The 17,224-nt window shown below is 52.6% G+C and overlaps 1 protein-coding gene across 1 annotated transcript in view; it reads left to right on the top strand.

The window, feature by feature from the left end:
• The first annotated feature begins 1,405 nt into the window (after nucleotides 1-1,405).
• PIK3R5 (phosphoinositide-3-kinase, regulatory subunit 5) overlaps nucleotides 1,406-17,224 on the top strand; it is a 25,944-nt gene continuing 10,125 nt past the window's right edge. The window contains 9 exon segments of the mRNA XM_010022211.1: nucleotides 1,406-1,502; nucleotides 8,880-8,980; nucleotides 10,879-10,947; nucleotides 11,717-11,855; nucleotides 14,261-14,330; nucleotides 15,690-15,864; nucleotides 16,547-16,640; nucleotides 16,643-16,693; nucleotides 17,169-17,219. Coding sequence (XP_010020513.1) covers nucleotides 1,406-1,502; nucleotides 8,880-8,980; nucleotides 10,879-10,947; nucleotides 11,717-11,855; nucleotides 14,261-14,330; nucleotides 15,690-15,864; nucleotides 16,547-16,640; nucleotides 16,643-16,693; nucleotides 17,169-17,219 — 847 coding nt within the window.

The following is a 17,224-nucleotide window of genomic DNA, read 5'->3' as shown; positions in this document are numbered from 1 at the left end:
ACCTCTGCCGAGATCACAGTGGCTTTTGCTCCTGCCAGGCTGGAGGTGGGGAGCTGTGATGGGCACAGCCACCACTGAACACGGAGCATCAAATTCTGACCAAATAAGCAGAGATTTGAGTACTTTGGGATCACTTTGGGAACTACATGAGTGGGTGGCTTAGGTACAGGAATGTGCTGTCCAGGATGAAAGCAAAGGCCTCCTTGGCAGGGGGTTTTTGTAGTATTAGCAGATTTTAATTCTAGTTCCTGGATTATTTTTGTGCATTTGTGTTGCCTCCAACCAAGAGACAAAGTGTCTGGAATGGACCCATCTCTGTGCGTTGGGAGAGGAGAGAGATGCCAACCCCCAGGTTCCTCTGGACGCAAGGGTGGCACTGCAAGGCAGGAGGGAATCTCTGCCTGGGCATCTCTCCAATTGCTCACGGCTGGGGCAGTTCTCACAGATAAACCTTCAGACAAGTTGCTTTTATTTTCATGGTGTCCCAGACAGATACATATGATTGGGTGGGATGAAGTCTTCCTTCCACCAGCACCGTCTCTGCTACCCCAAAGTTTAGGTTGCACCCTGAGCCACGGTGGAGAGGTGAGATGCTGAGGGCTGTGTTGTGAAAGAGGTGCAGCCAGGCATGCAGTCCACAGTTTTGCAATGACCTGGGATGTTGGGGCTGAGGCCCCCTCTGTATTTTCCTGCATTGCTGCAGGGACATGTGGACCTTTACTTCATGTTGGCTGTCTGGCAGCAAGGTGACAGTGCTTGAGGCTTTCCTGGCTGATGCAAGGTTAGCACTTGGGAGTGGGTTTGTGACCATCGCCAGTGGACACCAGAGCTGCCAAGGCTCATGTAAGGAGCAGGAGCTTGGGCTCTGCTGTCACTTTTCCCACATTGGACTAGATGATCTTTTGAGATCCTTTCCAGCCTGGGCTGTTGTGTGTTTCCCATCCAGCTCATTGCAAGGTGCTGCAGCTGTAATCTCTTGCTGTGTTCTCTTTGATGGAGGCTAACCCACTATTACCTCCTTGCTACAAACACGTGAGTGAGACTTGATCTGTCCCACAGATGGAAGTTGTGAGAAAGCAGATGTGCCTTCAGCAGGTCAGCAGAGGGTGCCTTGGTCCCACAGCCTCTCCTGATGGGGGTTGTGGGTGTGTGCATCTCCTTTTCTTTGCCATGGTTGGGATGCAGTAGCGGAGCAGAGGGGAAGATGATGGGATAGCAGACTGGGGTGCATGGTTGGCTTTGGGTTTGGCATGGGTGGCAAGAAGCAGTAATGGGATGGTGCTTCACCAGGAACATCTTGTTTGCACTACAGTAGAAGTGTTGTGTAGTGCTCTCTTCCTTGCACTTAACCAAGGGCCTGGTATACAAACTTTCTTCCTTCTTTCTCTGTAGGAGATGAATTAAAATGCAGCACACCACGTGCACAGAGGACAGGATCTACCACGCGCTGGAAAGATGTTTACACGGGCTTAGCAGAGATGCTGTCTCCAGCAGATGGGCTGGTAAGTGACCTCTTAACCATGAGCTTGTTCTGCCTCTGCAAGATCTGCTGACCTACCTGGGCACCTTGGTAAGAGAGAACTGCTGGTGCTGCTGGAGGCTTGGGGGCCTCTTCTCCCTTCCAGTGTTCAAAGTTAGAGATAGGATCCAAGCTAGTCAGTCTTCCTGAGCCTCTTGCTGCAGTAGGAAGATGTTTAACAAGTCATGTTAGGTCTTACATATACAAAGATTCATCAGAGAAGCTGAGCATCTTTCAGTTGTCCATGCTTGAGCTGGAGAGAGGAGTCATTGTTCACCATGAGGAAAGGACTCCTTTGTGTAATCAGCCAGCCTTGCCTTGCTTGGGTGCATGCAGTCCTCAAAACCAATGGGCGTAATCTATTCTGCATTGTCAGAAGCAAGGGTGGAGATACTGTTATCAACTTTATTTAAATCTAGACCAGATACCATGGTGACCATAAAGATGTGAGCCATGTTCAGAGCGATTTGGGATGGTGGTAGTGAGGCCAGAGCAGCAGTGAGAAGTCATTTTTGAATGTCATTTTGATCTCCCATTCTCATCCTGGCACTTGTGGGCTGCAGTTACATCACTCCCAAATGCTCTGTGAATGGAAGAAATGAAATGAATTTCATTTCAAATGAAATTCGTCAAATTCAGACAAATTCAGGGGCTGTCAAATTCAGATTTCCTTTTGTTTGTGCAGTTCTTTCAACCCCCTCTGCTTTTCTGTTCACCTTTAAGTCAGCAAAGGGGTGCAAGTGGTGTCCTACCTGCTGCCAAGTACTGCAGTAATCCCTTTGGCCGTGCCTGTTTCCTCACCCACTGGGGTGATGCCAGCTCCCTGTACTGGAGCATCGCTCTGTGTCTTGTTTGTACAGTTATGACCAGGGCTTCTGGGTCCTTTGGGCTCCCCATGTTCTGGGAAAACAGGCCCTGAAGTGTGACCTATATTCCTGGTTCCCAGAAGCGTGAGCTTGTGCTTAGCACTATTACAGTGCATGTCCAGAGGAGTCCATCCTGCCAAGCCATTCATTGTGCACTGCATAAGTTGCCCCTTCCTGTAATTATAATTAATCAATTCCTGTGTCACTCATAATCTCTGCCCCTCTCTGATCCCAGCCCCTCAGGGCAGCCTTTAAAAATGACTTCATAACTTTTCTGGCTCATTAGCAAAGACCAGACTGCGGGGCAGGGGTCGGGGGGTGGTGGGCTCTGCTGGGAGCAGCTCTGCTGACCACTGATCCCTTAGTAATAATGATTTCCCCCATTTCTCCGCCTGCCGTTTTCAGTCCTCTTCATGTGGGTTTTGAGGGGTTTGGCAGAGTGAACTGGCATTCCAAGGAGCATCTTGGGCATTTTACACATCAGAAAGTTCTCTTTCATCAAAAACGTTTGTGCCATTGCCAAAATTGTTCAGCATGACCAGCGAGCCCTGCTCCCGCAGCAGTTGCTGGATGTGATGTTAATGGCTTTACTGTGCCCTGGCCCCAGGTTCTACAGCTGGACAGCTCCGAGAGCAGCGCTGTGTGGCCAATGCCTCCTCCACCCCATGGCATATCCATGTTGGCTTTGAAGAGCTGCTGTTCCACATCCTACCCCCTTGCAGCTGGAGTAGGAAGTGTTTCATTATTGCAGTAACACATGTGATTGGGGGAAAGCAGAGCACAGTATGCAGATGTACCCACACCCCATAGCAGGGTATCCTATTTCTTTTCAAAATAAGAGCAGAAACATTTTCATATTCTTCTGCCTTCCCTATGTTACAAGCAACAGTTTAATTACTGCTGTGTCAGATCCAGGCTGTTATTTCTGGCAGGGCTCTGTTCCTCATATGGTCAGTGAATCTCTCCAGCTTGTTCTATACTGTGCCGTAGCCTTCTCCTTTCTTGTTTTTAACTTCTTACATCACTTCTGTTTCCCAGTTTATTGACTTTCTCCTCCTTTTTACCATTTCTGTACACCAAAATAGCACGTGCCACACTGCAGCTTCTGGGATGAGACCTTACGAGGAGATTGTGTTTATTTTTAAGTTATTTAATGCCTTATTTTAACATGATAATTTGACAGGAGGTGGCTCCAGAGAGTGTGAGTAGTTGTTTCTGACGCGTTGTTTCCCACCCTGTGTGACTGAAGAGCTGTGGTCGATGAAGTCAGCAAAGAGAAGTGCAAGTGCTTTGGCCATCACAGATTTATACCCTGGATGAGCCCATGGCCAGCTCTGGGGTCTAAACAGACAATCTTTCCTGAACTGCAGCATTTATTGGAGGAACCAAAGAAAACATAATTGTTTCTGAATGACAAGAAAAAATGTGTTAGAAAAGTGCTAGAAAAAACAATCTCCTTCTTCTCTGGAGACTATCTTCAGAGAGTTTGCCTTCCTCCATGTTGCTGCAGAGAGATGATAGTCAAATCACAATGTGCTAAGGGAAGAAAAATAGTTCATTTCTTGCTGGTGAGCAATGAAATGTGGGGAGCCTTTGGTGAATGAGAGTGCTGGGCTTGGGTTTGGCTGTTGGCAGTGCCGGGGTGCCATAGTGCTGAGTCTGATCAGGGCTGGAGGGTCGTGGTGAATGGTGAGCTGGTGGAGAGGCTGCAGAGTGCCCGGGAGGTCCCAGGGATGGGAGGGAGCTGTTGTGTCACTGCCACGGGGCTGCACACAAGTCAGAAAGGATGAAGGATGCCAGTGAGGGAGATGGATGAAGGTCACTGGTAAGCGGGAGGAGTGTTCAATGGTACATCTCATGTGGCACCCAGGGAGTTCGGTCTGCTCAGCTCTAACAAGGAGAAGCTTAAGATCCTGCTCAGTTGAAGTCATCTAGATACCTTCATAGGGAATTGTTCCACATGGAAAAGAGAAGGCTCCGCGGAGACCTTACAACAGTCTTCCAATACCTAAAGGGGGCCTACAAGAAATCTTAAGAGGGGATTTTGATGGGGACCTGTAGGGACAGGACAAGGACAATGGCTTTAACCTGCCAGAGGGGAGATTGAGATGAGCTCTGAGGCAGAAGCTCTTCCCTGTGAGGGTGCTGAGGCGCTGGCACAGGGTGCCCAGAGAAGCCGTGGCTGCCCCATCCCTGGCAGTGTTCAAGGCCAGGTTGGACACAGGGGCTTGGAGCGACCTGCTCTAGTGGAAGGTGTCCCTGCCCATGGCAGGGGTTGGAGCTGGAGGAACTTTAAGGTCCCTTCCAACCCAAATTCTATGAATGAATTCTATGAATGAACAGATACCTGATGTGGGGATCTCTGGTTTAATCACCAAGTAGTGAAATGCAATGTTTGAAATCTTCAAGCTGTAAGAGCAGAATCAGGGTGTGTTAGTTACTAAACCTGGCAAATTTTAACCTTTGAACTTATCTGCAGGCTTGTGGGGTTTCTTGCCGAACTCACTGGCCAGGCTGGGAGGAAGTGCTTGGGGTGGCTCCAGCCACTATGCCCTGCTCAGGGGCTCTGGAAGCTGCAGGTTGGAGTGCTGCACAGCGTGGCACGCATCATCCGAGGGGCTGCTGCACCTGTGGGCTTTTGCTGTCTCCTGTGCTCACATCTAACCCCCTGACTTAGAAACTACTCTTCCCTGGGCAGTCCCTCGGAGAAAAGCACCTTGTTCTGGTGAGGACGTAGTGGAAATGGTGGGAGTGGGTCTGGGGGAGGGAGGAAATGGAGACATTTGCTTTTCACCATCCAACCATGTCACTTCTGCCGGCACCGGGAGCCGATGCCCGCCCGAGTGCTGTGGTCCAGGCATGCGCTGCTGCTGCTTGATTTCTGCTGCTCTCTGTTGATGTGTTTTTTTCCGCTTTGACAGTTGCCCCGTGAGGAGCAGCCGAGGGGAAGTGCCTCCACTGCGGTCAGGAGGGGCTGCTCTGGAGGGGGCAGCGCGCTGCGCTTCCTAGAAAAGAAATCACAAAAGCCACATCCTTCTGAGGCTGCCTCCGTGGCCGCTGCTGCTGGCTCCTGGCGTGCTGCAGCCGGGGTAACCCCCGGTGTCAATGCAGGCTGCGGGAGGGACGGGTTGAGAGCGGCCCGGAGGAGAAGGGCTTGGAGGTACCGGTGGATGAAAGACTGGACATGAGAGGGCAATGTGTGCTGTCGCAGCACCCAGCTGTGTCCCAGGTGGATGCAGGATGTCTGCAGAAGGATGGGGAGGGTGCTTGCTGGAGGGTGGCTCCTTTCTGCTTTTAGTATCATCTGGGGCTTTTGGCCCTGACCTGTGCACATTAGGAGCATCACTCTCCATGCCCAAATACCCCTTGTAGTCTGAATGCAAGGGATATGGCTGCAGGGACTGACCCTGCTCCCAGTGGTTGGGAAATGGATGCTTTTAATCTGGACTGTGTGTGGAGGGAAGGGGATTCCCACCCAGGTCTGGATGCCCTGTCCTGACTGATGCCTGGTGGTGCTGGACACTTTGCTTTGCCGTCTGGTCTTTGTTACTCGTGTCCAGGATTTCCGAGCTGCATTTTGTGCTTGACATTATTTTTAGCAAGGATGCAGCTGTTTTGGTGTGGTTTTGATTAATGTTCTTTGCCAGATTTAGGAGCTCAGACCCTGGCAGCCTGCTACTTCCCAGCACTGGATAAATCTCAGTCCCAGGGTAATGCCAGTGCGTTGCCATGGACATGAGCTAAACAGAAATTCTGCTTATAGTGACATTATTCAAATATACCTGGCTGCATCCTTGTGCTTCAGCAAACAGTTCCTGTAGGAGACCCCAAAATGAGTCAGAAGACCTCAGGTCTGAACTATCAAAGAATTCCAGACTGGTTTGTGTTGGAAAGGACCTTAAAGCTCATCCAGTCCCAACCCTCCGCCATGGGCAGGGCCACCTTCCACTAGAGCAGGTTGCTCCAAGCCCCTGTGTCCAAGCTGGCCTTGAACACTGCCAGGGATGGGGCAGCCACAGCTTCTCTGGGCACCTTGTGCCAGTGCCTCAGCACCCTCACAGGGAAGAGTTTCTGCCTCAGAGCTCATCTCAATCTCCCCCCTGGCAGGTTAAAGCCACTGTCCCTACAGGCCCTTGTCCAAAGCCCCTCTCCAGGTTTCTTGTAGCCCCTTTAGGCACTGGAGCTGCTCTAAGGTCTCCCCTTCAGGAGCCTTCTCTTCTTCAGGCTGAACCAGCCCAGCTCTCTCAGCTTCCCTCCAGCCCTGCCCTTGCTTCTGCTACCTACCCATCCTCCCAGTCTATTCACAGTGGGGTTGTCCCAGCTCCTCCCCAGGGCAGCAGCTCAGCACCTCTCCCTCTGCCCCACTCAGTGCAGAATAAAGCAGCAAGCTACTGCCGCTGCAGTTTTCTCCTCCCTTGCTAGAGTGAGAGGAAGGGAAGAGCCCTGGTCTTACTGGGCTATTTGTGTATATGGTTATGCTTGCTCAGGTGTTCTTGGTGTCTGGCGATGCGCCCAGCACAGCTTGGCTCTGCTGCTCCTCTGGCTCCTGCTCCGCATGGCCAGGCCAGCCCAGGGTGGCCACGGCAGGGACCAGCTCTCATGGGTGAAACATCCCTCTTGGCTGAAGCAGGATGAGTTGTTTAATGCACCACGCGAGCCACCTGCTGAGGACAGCAAAGTTCCAGCAGCTCAGAGCACTTCTTGACAGTAAAAAGTTGTGTGGCAGCCAGAGGCTTTCCCATGGGGGAAGGCTCCTGGTCTCTTAATTCAGTGACAAACTAGGCATGAAGCCACAGGAACTAGTTACAGGAACAGCTTACCAGTGTGTCCTGGTAAGCAAATGCCTGTCTGTGGAAGGCACATGAAAGCTTTTTTTGTAACCTTAGCACTAGTTTTGCTTGTCTTGGCATGGGCCTTCTCCCAGCTGGGCCAGCACAGCAGACCTCTCCGCTGGTTTAAATTCACCTTCTTTAACACCCAGAAGGTGTGTAAGGGTATTTTTATGGTATCTTTGTATGGCTGATGAATTTGTAGCCTCTGCATCTGGGAGTAATGCTTGAGGGTTGGACAGACAGTGTGACCTGTAGATTTGTGGTGAATACACTGTCCTTTTGCCTGCTCATGGCATTGTTTCTTCCTTGGAGGCTCCAGCATGGCAGCCAATGCACATAGGTTGGTGCTCATGTTTCTCTGCCACCTAATAGACTGAGTGAAAAGCAGATGGATTTATATTTATTTTCCTTCTGTGATCATTAGCACCGCTCTCTGCAGTGTGAGATGCTCGGTATGTCTTGGTTTTGCTTTTGAACTGAGATTGGAAGAGCCTCCATGCCAACACCTCTGAACATACCATGGGCTGTGGCTGAGCTGTGTAGTGTGTGGACTAGATCCACTCCTAGTGAAAAAATCCATGGCGGTGTGGGATGGAGGAGATAGAGATGTTTGTCAGGATATTTGCCTCACATTTCCCCGTAACTTCTCTGTATGGGGCTGTGAGCAGTGCCTGGGTCCCTGGGAAGGAGGAGGAGGAGATGCTCTGTGCTTGGTCTGCAGAGCCTGGTCTGCCGGAGCCAGCGAGCACCGCCTCCTCCCTTGGGAAGTGAGGCCAGGATGAATGGACGCGCCCGGCTGCCTTCACACTGCTCGTTTCCTCTAGGACCATCTGGGAGGTGGCCCTGACCTCCAAGGAGAGCGATGGCCTCGGGAAACACCTTGGGCCATTGTCACCAAGTCTGGTCCCAGCAGCAAGAGGCAGATGTCTGGGGCTGGAGGTCAGGAGGGTTTAAATCAGCTGGAGTGAAGGACTCTCCATCCCTTTGCTTGGCAATTTGCCCCTCTCAATATGGCTAAATTTCTGCTGGGGGTTTAGTATATTTAATGAAAACCTGAAGGTGCTAAGAGATGGAACAAATGCTGGGCAGGCTTAATGATGCTGATGTGATGGTGCATCTCCAGGCTGTGGGGAAGCTGGTCGAGGGGATGGAGCATCTTCCCTCAGGCGTGATGCAGCTGGAGGGGGTTGGATGTGTGCCTGATGGGAGCTGGATTTTGCAGGGTTTGAGTGAGTTCGTAGTTGGGGCATCTGGGCTGTTTGAGATGGGGGGCAGCAGGGCAAGGGCATTTCTGTGCTCAGGCACAATGAAGGTGGACATCCACCCATTCCATGTGCATCCCTCTGGCCTCCGCAGCATGCACATGGCAGTGCAAGCATATCAGCCACCCAGCTTCCCTAGGGAAAAGGCATCCAACCAAGCTTGGGTGTATCGGGCTGCATGACCAGAAGTGTGAAGGTGCTTGGGTATGAAGCCATGTTGCTGAGATAAGCACCATTTGGTGAGATTGGATCCACCCAGAATAAGGGCACGAGGTTTATTCCTTCACTGTTACCTGACACAGGCAGCAAACACTTTCACCCAGACCCCCTCCCTGTGTTCATCCCTCCTGTGACCTCCCTGAGCTGGCTGTTTGTGACAGCAGCTCTGTCTCCCCTGCAGCTGGGCTGTGCCTGAACTGCTGGAGCCTGCAGGAGCTGGTGAGCCGGGACGCCAGCAACTACATCATCCTTATGGAGAAGATCCTCGGCAAGGCCAAGGAGGTGAGTTGGGGGGTGGGGGGGTGGAGGCAGCAGCAGCTCTGGGGCTTGCCAGAAATGGAGTTTTGCAGAGAACCCCAGACTGGGTTGGGCTGAAGGGACCTTAAAGCTTCTTCAGCTCCAACCCCTGCCACGGGCAAGGGCACCTTCCACTCGAGCAAGTTTCTCCAAGCCTCTGTGTCCAAGCTGGCCTTGAACACTGCCAGGGATGGGGCAGCCACAGCTTCTCTGGGCACCCTGTGCCAGCGCCTCAGCACCCTTACAGGGAAGAGCTTCTGCCTCAGAGCTCATCTCAATCTCCCCTCTGGCAGGTTAAAGCCATTCCCTGTGGAATGGTGGGTGATTTTGGGTTGTGGTAAGGTATTGCTGGAGCACTGGAACTTGGGGTGATGCTGGGTGTGCAGGTCCAAAACCCTTATGGGAGTAACTCTGTGTGTCCCACCGGCTTTCAACACGTGGGGAACTACAAGGGAAAAACTCATCACCAACGTCTGGTTTTTGGCAGCACTGCAGATCCACAGGGAAGGGGTTTGATTTCCCCGAAGTGCTGCTTGGCACCATGCAGGGGCTGCACGGATGGAGCCAGACTTCCCTGCACCTTCCCCTGCTGTAAGCTGGGAGCTGTTAGTCCAAATCAAAGCAAATTGAAAGTTTCCTGTTGGTTTTGATGGAAACTTGGTTGTAGCTCTGCTGGGCATCCTACAAAGCAGGCACAGAGCTGGGTTGCTGGATGCAGGCAGCATGCAGCATTGGGAGAAGCACAGTGGGGAGGCGAAGCTGCGGCAGCGCCGATCCTATCAGCCTACAGGGTCCTATCATGTGCTGCAGAAGCTTGAGGCACTATTGCTTGAGCAGGGTCACCCCAGGCTGCGGCTGGGAAGACCTGGGAGGAATCCTTTGATGTGGCAGGAAATGGTGATGTGTTTCCTAAATCCTCAGCACTGGGATTCATGTGATGGGGTAAATGCTGCCTTTCATTTTTGGGGAGTGAAAGGCTGTCTGGCTGCTGGGCTGTGTTTTCAGTTTCATCCATTGATATGTTTGTTTAATGGCTGGAATGTGTTTAGTTGCAGATAGTGTTTGCAGATAGTAGTTTATTACGTTAGAGTTTGTGTAAGGGTTTATTGCACTTTCCTGTGCTCATGAAGAAGAGGAGACAAATGTATCCTTGAGCCATGTGTCCTTTGGTGAAATAATCCTGCTGGCTGTTCACTGGTAAAGGCTGGGACAAGAATACATGGTGTGCATCATGCTGCTGAGCTTTGCAAGTAACTTGCAGAGCTGAGCTGATCTTAGAGCAGCTCCAGTGCCTAAAGGGGCTACAAGAAACCTGGAGAGGGGCTTTGGGCAATGGCCTGTAGGGACAGGACAAGGGGAATGGCTTGAACCTGCCAGAGGGGAGACTGAGATGAGCTCTGAGGCAGAAGTTCTTCCCTGCGAGGATGCTGAGGCGCTGGCACAAGGTGCCCAGAGAAGCTGTGGCTGCCTCATCCTGGCAGTGTTCAAGGCCAGGTTGGACACAGGGGCTTGGAGCAACCTGTTCTAGTAGAAGGTGTCCTTGCCCGTGGCAGGGATTGAAACTGGAGGAGCCTTAAGGTCCCTCCAACACAAACCCTTTTAGGATTCTATGATCAGAGGGCTGAGAGCTTGTCCAAATCTGGCTTCTTGAGGGTAAAGGCAGACCAGCAATCTGAGCTGACCTGCCTGTCCCATTAGTGTGGGATACTGGGACTTCAAGGGTTATTTTCCCATGGAGACTTAACTTCTGGGAATGGTGATGTGATGGGTGGGTGCTTGGCTGTACTCTCGGGAAGTCTCCTTGGCACCTTCAAGGATTCTTTTGGGTGACGCTCGTGGCGAGCACCCCAGCTCATCCTTCTGCCCCGTGCTGTTTCCTACAGGTGCAGGAGAAGTGCGACTACGACCTCGTCATGCCCCTGGCTCTGCTTTTCTACTATGCGGTCCTCTATGTAAGTCCTAAGGCTGCTGCACATAGCTTGATCCCAGCTCCTGGGGAGGCGTGGGGTGCGGAGCCATTCCCTGTGGAGCCCAGCAGAGCAGTCACCGGAATTGGGGTGGCTTTTGTCTGAAACATCATGGTCTGCTCTGATCAATTCATCTCAGAAAATGATGCTATAAGAATCTGCAGGGATCAAGACCAGGCAACCATTGCACAAGCTGAGAGATGGAAAAAATGAGTTTCAGTGGGTTTTAACCTCTTTATTTAAAGATGGGCTAATCCGAAAGGGAGATGGACAATATCTCTGTGTAGAGAAGGCAAAGTTTTTTCATTAGTCTTTATACTTGTGCAAGAGGCAGCACTACTGCAAAATAGTGGAGCCTTTACAGGAAACCCTTTTTTTATTATTATTATTATCACAATGCATCATTATCCTGAGGAAATCATTGCTGCCAGATCTTGCAAAAGCACAGGCTGTGATGCCATTCATCTGTATGGATCTCTGCTTTCTAAAAAGAAATGTATATATAGGCTTTGGCATGTGAGCCACAGCCAGGAGGTTGGGAAGGTGCGGAGCAGATGGAGCTTTCTCAGAGCTGTGCCCAGGGGGGATACTTTGACCCTTCTTTGTGAGAGGACAGGGTGTCGCAGGATGAACCTCTGCTCTGACTCTCTTCTCCTTCTCCTCCCACTTCCAGCCTAAGCCCTTGAGTTTTGACATGGTGCTCGAGGCCCGTGTCTTTGCTCCCTATCTAACAGTGTCTCCCCAACCCCTGCAGGCTCCCCATTTCCCGTCAGGCTCTGACCTGCTCCTGAAAGCTGCCAGTGTGTACCACAGCTTCCTGACCTGGCCCGTGCCCTACTGTGACATCTTCCGCAAGCTGCTCACCTTCATCAGCAATGAGGTTAAGGCCCCTGGTAAGCCTCCTGCCCTGCTGCTTCCCCAGGCCACCTGCTGCCGTGACCACCCATGTTTGATCCCAGCCCTCTCCTGGTGCTGCTCTCTCCCACCCTACTTATTTCACTCATCCCTTGAGTGTGGTGTCCACATCTACCTTGTGCATCCCAGCCCTCACCTTTTCCAGGAGACGAGGAGCTCTGCCCTCCATCCTCTGGATGCTTTTCCCAGCACAGGGTGGCACCAGGTTCGTCTGGAGGAGCAGGGGTAGGGCTGTGTTTTGGGTGGCTGCCTTGCATGCAAGATGGTGGGTGCATCCTGGGGATGCTCGGCTCTGGACCAGTGTGAATTAGCAAAATATGTCACTATTTCCTGGCTGCCTTTCAGTCTGGTGGGTCTTTTCCATGGCAAAGCACGTGTGGCTGCTCCTGCCCAGCCCTGGGCTTTGTCTGAGATGCTCAGTGGTATAACTGGGGTGATAACAGTGGGGCCATTCATCGGCATCAAGGTGGCTGAAGCCTTCAAGCTGCCCTTGCGTGGAGATTTCCATAGGGCTGAGGGGCTCCCTGGCTCGCTCTTTACAGCCGAGACACCTTGTGATGCAGCTTTGGGCACATCTATCAGCAGCCACAGTGCTCCTCCTAATTAAGGACTCCTCATAGATGTACTGTTGTTCCCAATGGAGCAGCTCTTCCAATTATTTCTAAAAGGCCCTTTCTCCTAATCTCCCTGTCTGTTGGTGGCTTATGGAGAGCTGTTATCACACAGAGCACATTTCAGGCCTTGTTTACTCCTGCACAGGGTTATGGCAGCAAGACCAGCTCTGAGCAGGGCTTGGGAGGCCTTGGATGGGTTCATGGGCTGGGGCTGGGGTCCTTCCTCCATCCCTAATCTAGGCAGCTGCTTTGGAGAGTCTGGACGACGACGTGAAATGCGGCGTCTCTGTCACAGCAGCAGCGCCCTGTGGAGGTGGGAGCTTGCAGGTGCAGATGGGGTGAAAGATGCTGCCAAAGGAGCAAGAAGATTAGAATAAACCCCAGACCCTGCGCAGTCTGGCACTGGACGGGCTCCTTTATCCCCAGCTCGAGGCTCCACCAGCATAAATGGCCATGGACTGTTGTGCTGTGTCCAGCCTCCAGCTCAGAGCTGCAGGGCCAGCACGAATGCGGGGACACTCACCCCATGCTGGTGCAGCCATGGACTTCCACAGCTGCTCCTGGTCGTTTATTGATGTGCCACCAGTTAAGGCTGTGTTTACAGATTGCTGGGAAAGCCCCAGATCTGGGTGGGAGTTGCTACCTCCTGCTTTTGCCCCATCACCACCATTGCTGGTGCCTGAGGCGGTATGAGCTGGGGACTTTGGTCCAAAAGCTTTTCCCTTCCTATGAGTAGATGAGATTCCCCCTCCCCTGCCAAAACATGTCATGTGAGAAGTGTTGACCTGCCAGGGCTGGGAGCCTAGTGCTGCCCCTCACCATGGCCTCTTCCCACAACTGGAACCAAGAACACCAAAAAATGTGTCCTCTGCTGTAAGCTGACCATGACCAGGACCTTATAAGCTTGTTGCGTGGCCTCTGTGACCTGCCGCAAAGCTGAAGCAAAAGCTTTGTATTGAGAGGAGGGTAAATATTAACTGAGAACAAGCTGCTCTCAGTATTTGCCAAGAATGCACTAGCTTTTATGTGCCGACTGGGGCTGATGCCTCTGCAAGAGGGGTGAATGCTGCTGTAATCAGGGTGCCTGTGTGGAGCAACATGTGCTGCCCATGGGTGCTGGAGCGGGGCTGCTGAGCAGCAGCTGGTGTTGGGATGTGGCTGCGTGTAGCAATGAAGGTGGTGGATCTCGTTAACACCATGAGGTATTTCCCAAGTTGTACCCCAGTCCTCCTGTTTGGGGGTGACAGGGGGTGACACAGGCTGTGCTGTTGCCACACAGTCCAGGTCCATCCAATGTCACCTGGTTGGAGGTCCTGATGGCATCCTGGGGATGGGGACAGGGACTATCCACACCAGCCTCAATTCTGCTGGGGCCAGCCTGAGCTCTGTCTCTGTGGGAGGGGAGGTGGCAGTGACCTGCTGTCCATAAGTGAGACCTAGGGTCTGGGGAGCTAAAGCTGCTAGATATCATCCATGCAATTCCCATTCCACATTAGCAGCGCGGCAGAAGGGACTGGATGGAGCAGCTCTCCCATCCCACTCTTTGGTTGCTTTACCATCGCTCCTGGCTTTTACCCTTTACATCCCTTTCTCCTTGGCTTACATAGTGGCTGTGTCTTGTCTCCACAAGGACTTTCAGTGCTTCTGTGCCCGCTCTGGACAGCGGCTCAGCCAGGTCAACATCACGTTAGGAGACAAAGTCAATGTGCCTCCCAGGCAGAGCGGTCTGCAGCGGTGCCATGTCTCATGTCCTCTGCTCTCTCTCCCAGGGATCTCTTTCCAGAGGCTGGTGAGGACAGAACAGGGGCTGCCTGTGAAGAACTACCAGAGCTCTACTGTGTAAGTGTGGCTGTTGGTGCTGCTGGTGTCACGCTGCAGCATCCCCATGGCCTCCCACTGCTTAAGCAGCAGTAGGGCTGCAGTGAGGGCATCTCGGGGCTGTAGCAGTGGGTGCCAGGGAGAAGAGCTGGGCTGAGCTGTGGGAAGGGACGTGCAGAGGGGTCCCCAGCTGTGGGTCAGAGTCTGTGGGCTCCCAATGTCACTCATCCTGCGGGGCTGCAGGCCTGGGCAAACACCGCCAGTCTCCGGGGGAGAGGAGGAGGCAGAGGAGCTCCTCCACAGGAGCTGCTGATCTCGGCACACGCTGGAGAACAGCAGGAGATGCTTTGATCTGTGTGGTTGGGAGTCACCACCCTGAAGGGTGTCAGAAGCGAGTCAGTCCCAGTGCAATGATTACTGAACTTGCAGCTCTGAGCACAGTCAGACTTTGCACCTTATGTGAGGCTGAACCTTCCTCCTGCCAGGACACTTCATGTGTGAATAGGGAAATGAGCCTGGGCAGCGTGTGCCCTTCCTGGCTGCAGTGCCTGCCCCAGAACATCCCTTGTGCACAGACACCTCCACTCTGCGGGAGGGGTCTCCTGCTCTTCTGGCTTGTCCACTCACGCTGTGCACCCCTGGATCTGTGCCTGTATCCCACCCAGCTGTGGGTGGTGCTGCTGTACTGCTTTCCCAGTACCGCTCTGCTGCTCTACATGCTTATACTGGTGCAGCCACCAATGACTTACAGCAGGGTGGCCGTATTTGCATAAAAAGCCCTGAAAACCTGACACAAGCTGAACCTGGTGCTTATTGAAAGCCCACTGCCTGAGCTTTCTAAAACCAAGCACACCAGAGCACATCCTTAGTTCAGAGCCATTTTTGCTCAGTGAGGTGGACTGCTCTCATCTGTCAATGGAAGCACATGCTCTCTGGGCTGCAGGTTTGGGAATCTAAAGCCTGTGGATATTCATATTGTGGTCCAGAGCAGAAATGCAGCTGAAGGATGTGGCTCCTCCTTAAAGCGCAGAACTGATGCTCTGACCTACATTTTTCAGGGGGGAAGATATTTTGGGGGCCAGTGTAATTTTCAGCCCTCCCCTTCATTGTATGTGCTGGCCATCAGTTGGGACATGGAGCCCTGTGTGGGCAGGTGACTCTGCACGTGTGGCAGGAGACGTGATGGCAAGGAGCAGGATGGAAGAGTCTCATCCATTGCCTGCTCCCTGGCGCTGCAGCTGGGTCTGGCACCACTGAGTCCCTCTGGCTGTGCCTAACGTGAGAGGACACTGCCACCTAGAGCAGTTGGTTGGTCCACATTTCATGTGCCACCAGTGTCTGGGCCTGGCTCATGTTCTAAACCCATCACCTTGTTCCCAGGACGGTGCTGCTGCTCAACCCCTCTGAGGTGCAGAGTGAGTTCCTCTTCATCGCCGAGAAGCTGAGCTCCAGCGAGCACCCCCAGCACACCACGCTCGTCGTGCTGCTCCAGCACCTCTACCAGGCGAACTTCGGCACCCGTTGTGACCTGGACAGCCTGCACCACCTCCTGAAGGTAGGCTCAGGGACCTCGGCCATGTCTCAGCACTGCTGGGGTGGTTTCATGCACTTGGCTGCTGGGTTTTCTGACCAAAAAATACTTGGTTGACAAAAGGAAAGAAGTTTTGATAATACTTCTTGTAGGAAGAATACACATCTTCCCCTCCTCGGGTTAGAGCTGAGGTCTGCACTTCTGGTTTGTGAAGTGTGTCGCTTGCCTTTTACCCTTTTACTCCTTTCCCCCATCCCTAAGTGGAGAGAGGAAGTGCCCCAGGTTTAAAATGCAGCAGAAGTGTTTGACCAGAGAAACACTTTGTTTTGGTGGAGGGGTGGAGGAGGCACAACATTATCAAGAAAACCCCTTAGAGCTTTTCAAACACTTCTTCTGTTTTTTCTTTGCAAAAGTTCCAGGGCACATCCCAGGGGATGGACATCCTGGCAGCGATCAAGGCAAGGTTGGACCAGACTTGGAGCAACCTGCTCTAGTAGAAGGTGTCCCTGCCCATGGCAGGGGTTGGGACTGGATAAGCTTAAGGTCCTTTTTCCAGCACAAACCACTCAGTGATTCTATGAAGGGGGTGGGAGGCAGTGGAGAGAATTCCCCAGTGGCTGTTAGAATCACTAACTGCCCAAAGGCCTGTGTGTTGCTTCTGTGGAGGGACCCCGTTGATCTCTCACCCCAGTTCTGCTTCCCGCAGTCCAAGACCCTGGAAGAGCTCTTGGAGATCTACGCCACCGCCACGGATGCGCAGGAGGCTGCAGCCGCCAGCAGTGACCCTGTCGTGGCGCGGGAGTTTTTTTGCTGCGGGACATCGCTGGGGCCGCCTCCTTTCCTGCCATCACGGGTGAGAACCCCCTCCCCAGGCTCCTCTTTTCTGCAGGGTTTGCTGCCAGCTCAGCCCCTGCAGCCAAGGGAAGCAGTTCTGCACAATTACAGCACAACTACAACAGAAACCCCACTAGCCCAGGTCCTATTTCATAACCGAGCCGTGAGCCACAAAGGGTTTGTCATCTTTCTTCATAACAGCAAGAACAAAAAATGTGTCCAGCCATTGTGGGTGAGATGAAAACTTGCATGATTAGATCAGAAACCCATGGTAGCAGTGATATCTGATGACTCTTAGAGCTCTGAAATGTCCCCTCATCCCAGTTGTGTGTGATTTCATGGGGATAACAACAGCAGCATCTGTGTTCTGCATGTCCTGGGCTACCCAAAGTGTGTCTGTGGGGTGGGTGTCACCTCCCGCTGGCCAGGAGAGCTGTCAGGAGCAGTACTGGAGGGCCCCGCACACTTACCTCCTCTCCCTCCTCTCTTACCAGGTGAGGCTCAGCCCCGCAAGCTCCACAAGATCTCCATTCCTCCTGCTCGTTGTTAC

The sequence above is a fragment of the Nestor notabilis genome, unplaced genomic scaffold (genome assembly GCF_000696875.1).
Source record: "Nestor notabilis isolate BGI_N333 unplaced genomic scaffold, ASM69687v1 scaffold4799, whole genome shotgun sequence".
In the NCBI taxonomy this organism is placed as follows: Eukaryota; Metazoa; Chordata; class Aves; order Psittaciformes; family Psittacidae; genus Nestor; species Nestor notabilis.
Note: the sequence above shows the minus strand (reverse complement) of the source record. Positions and strands in the feature narration are given on the sequence as shown.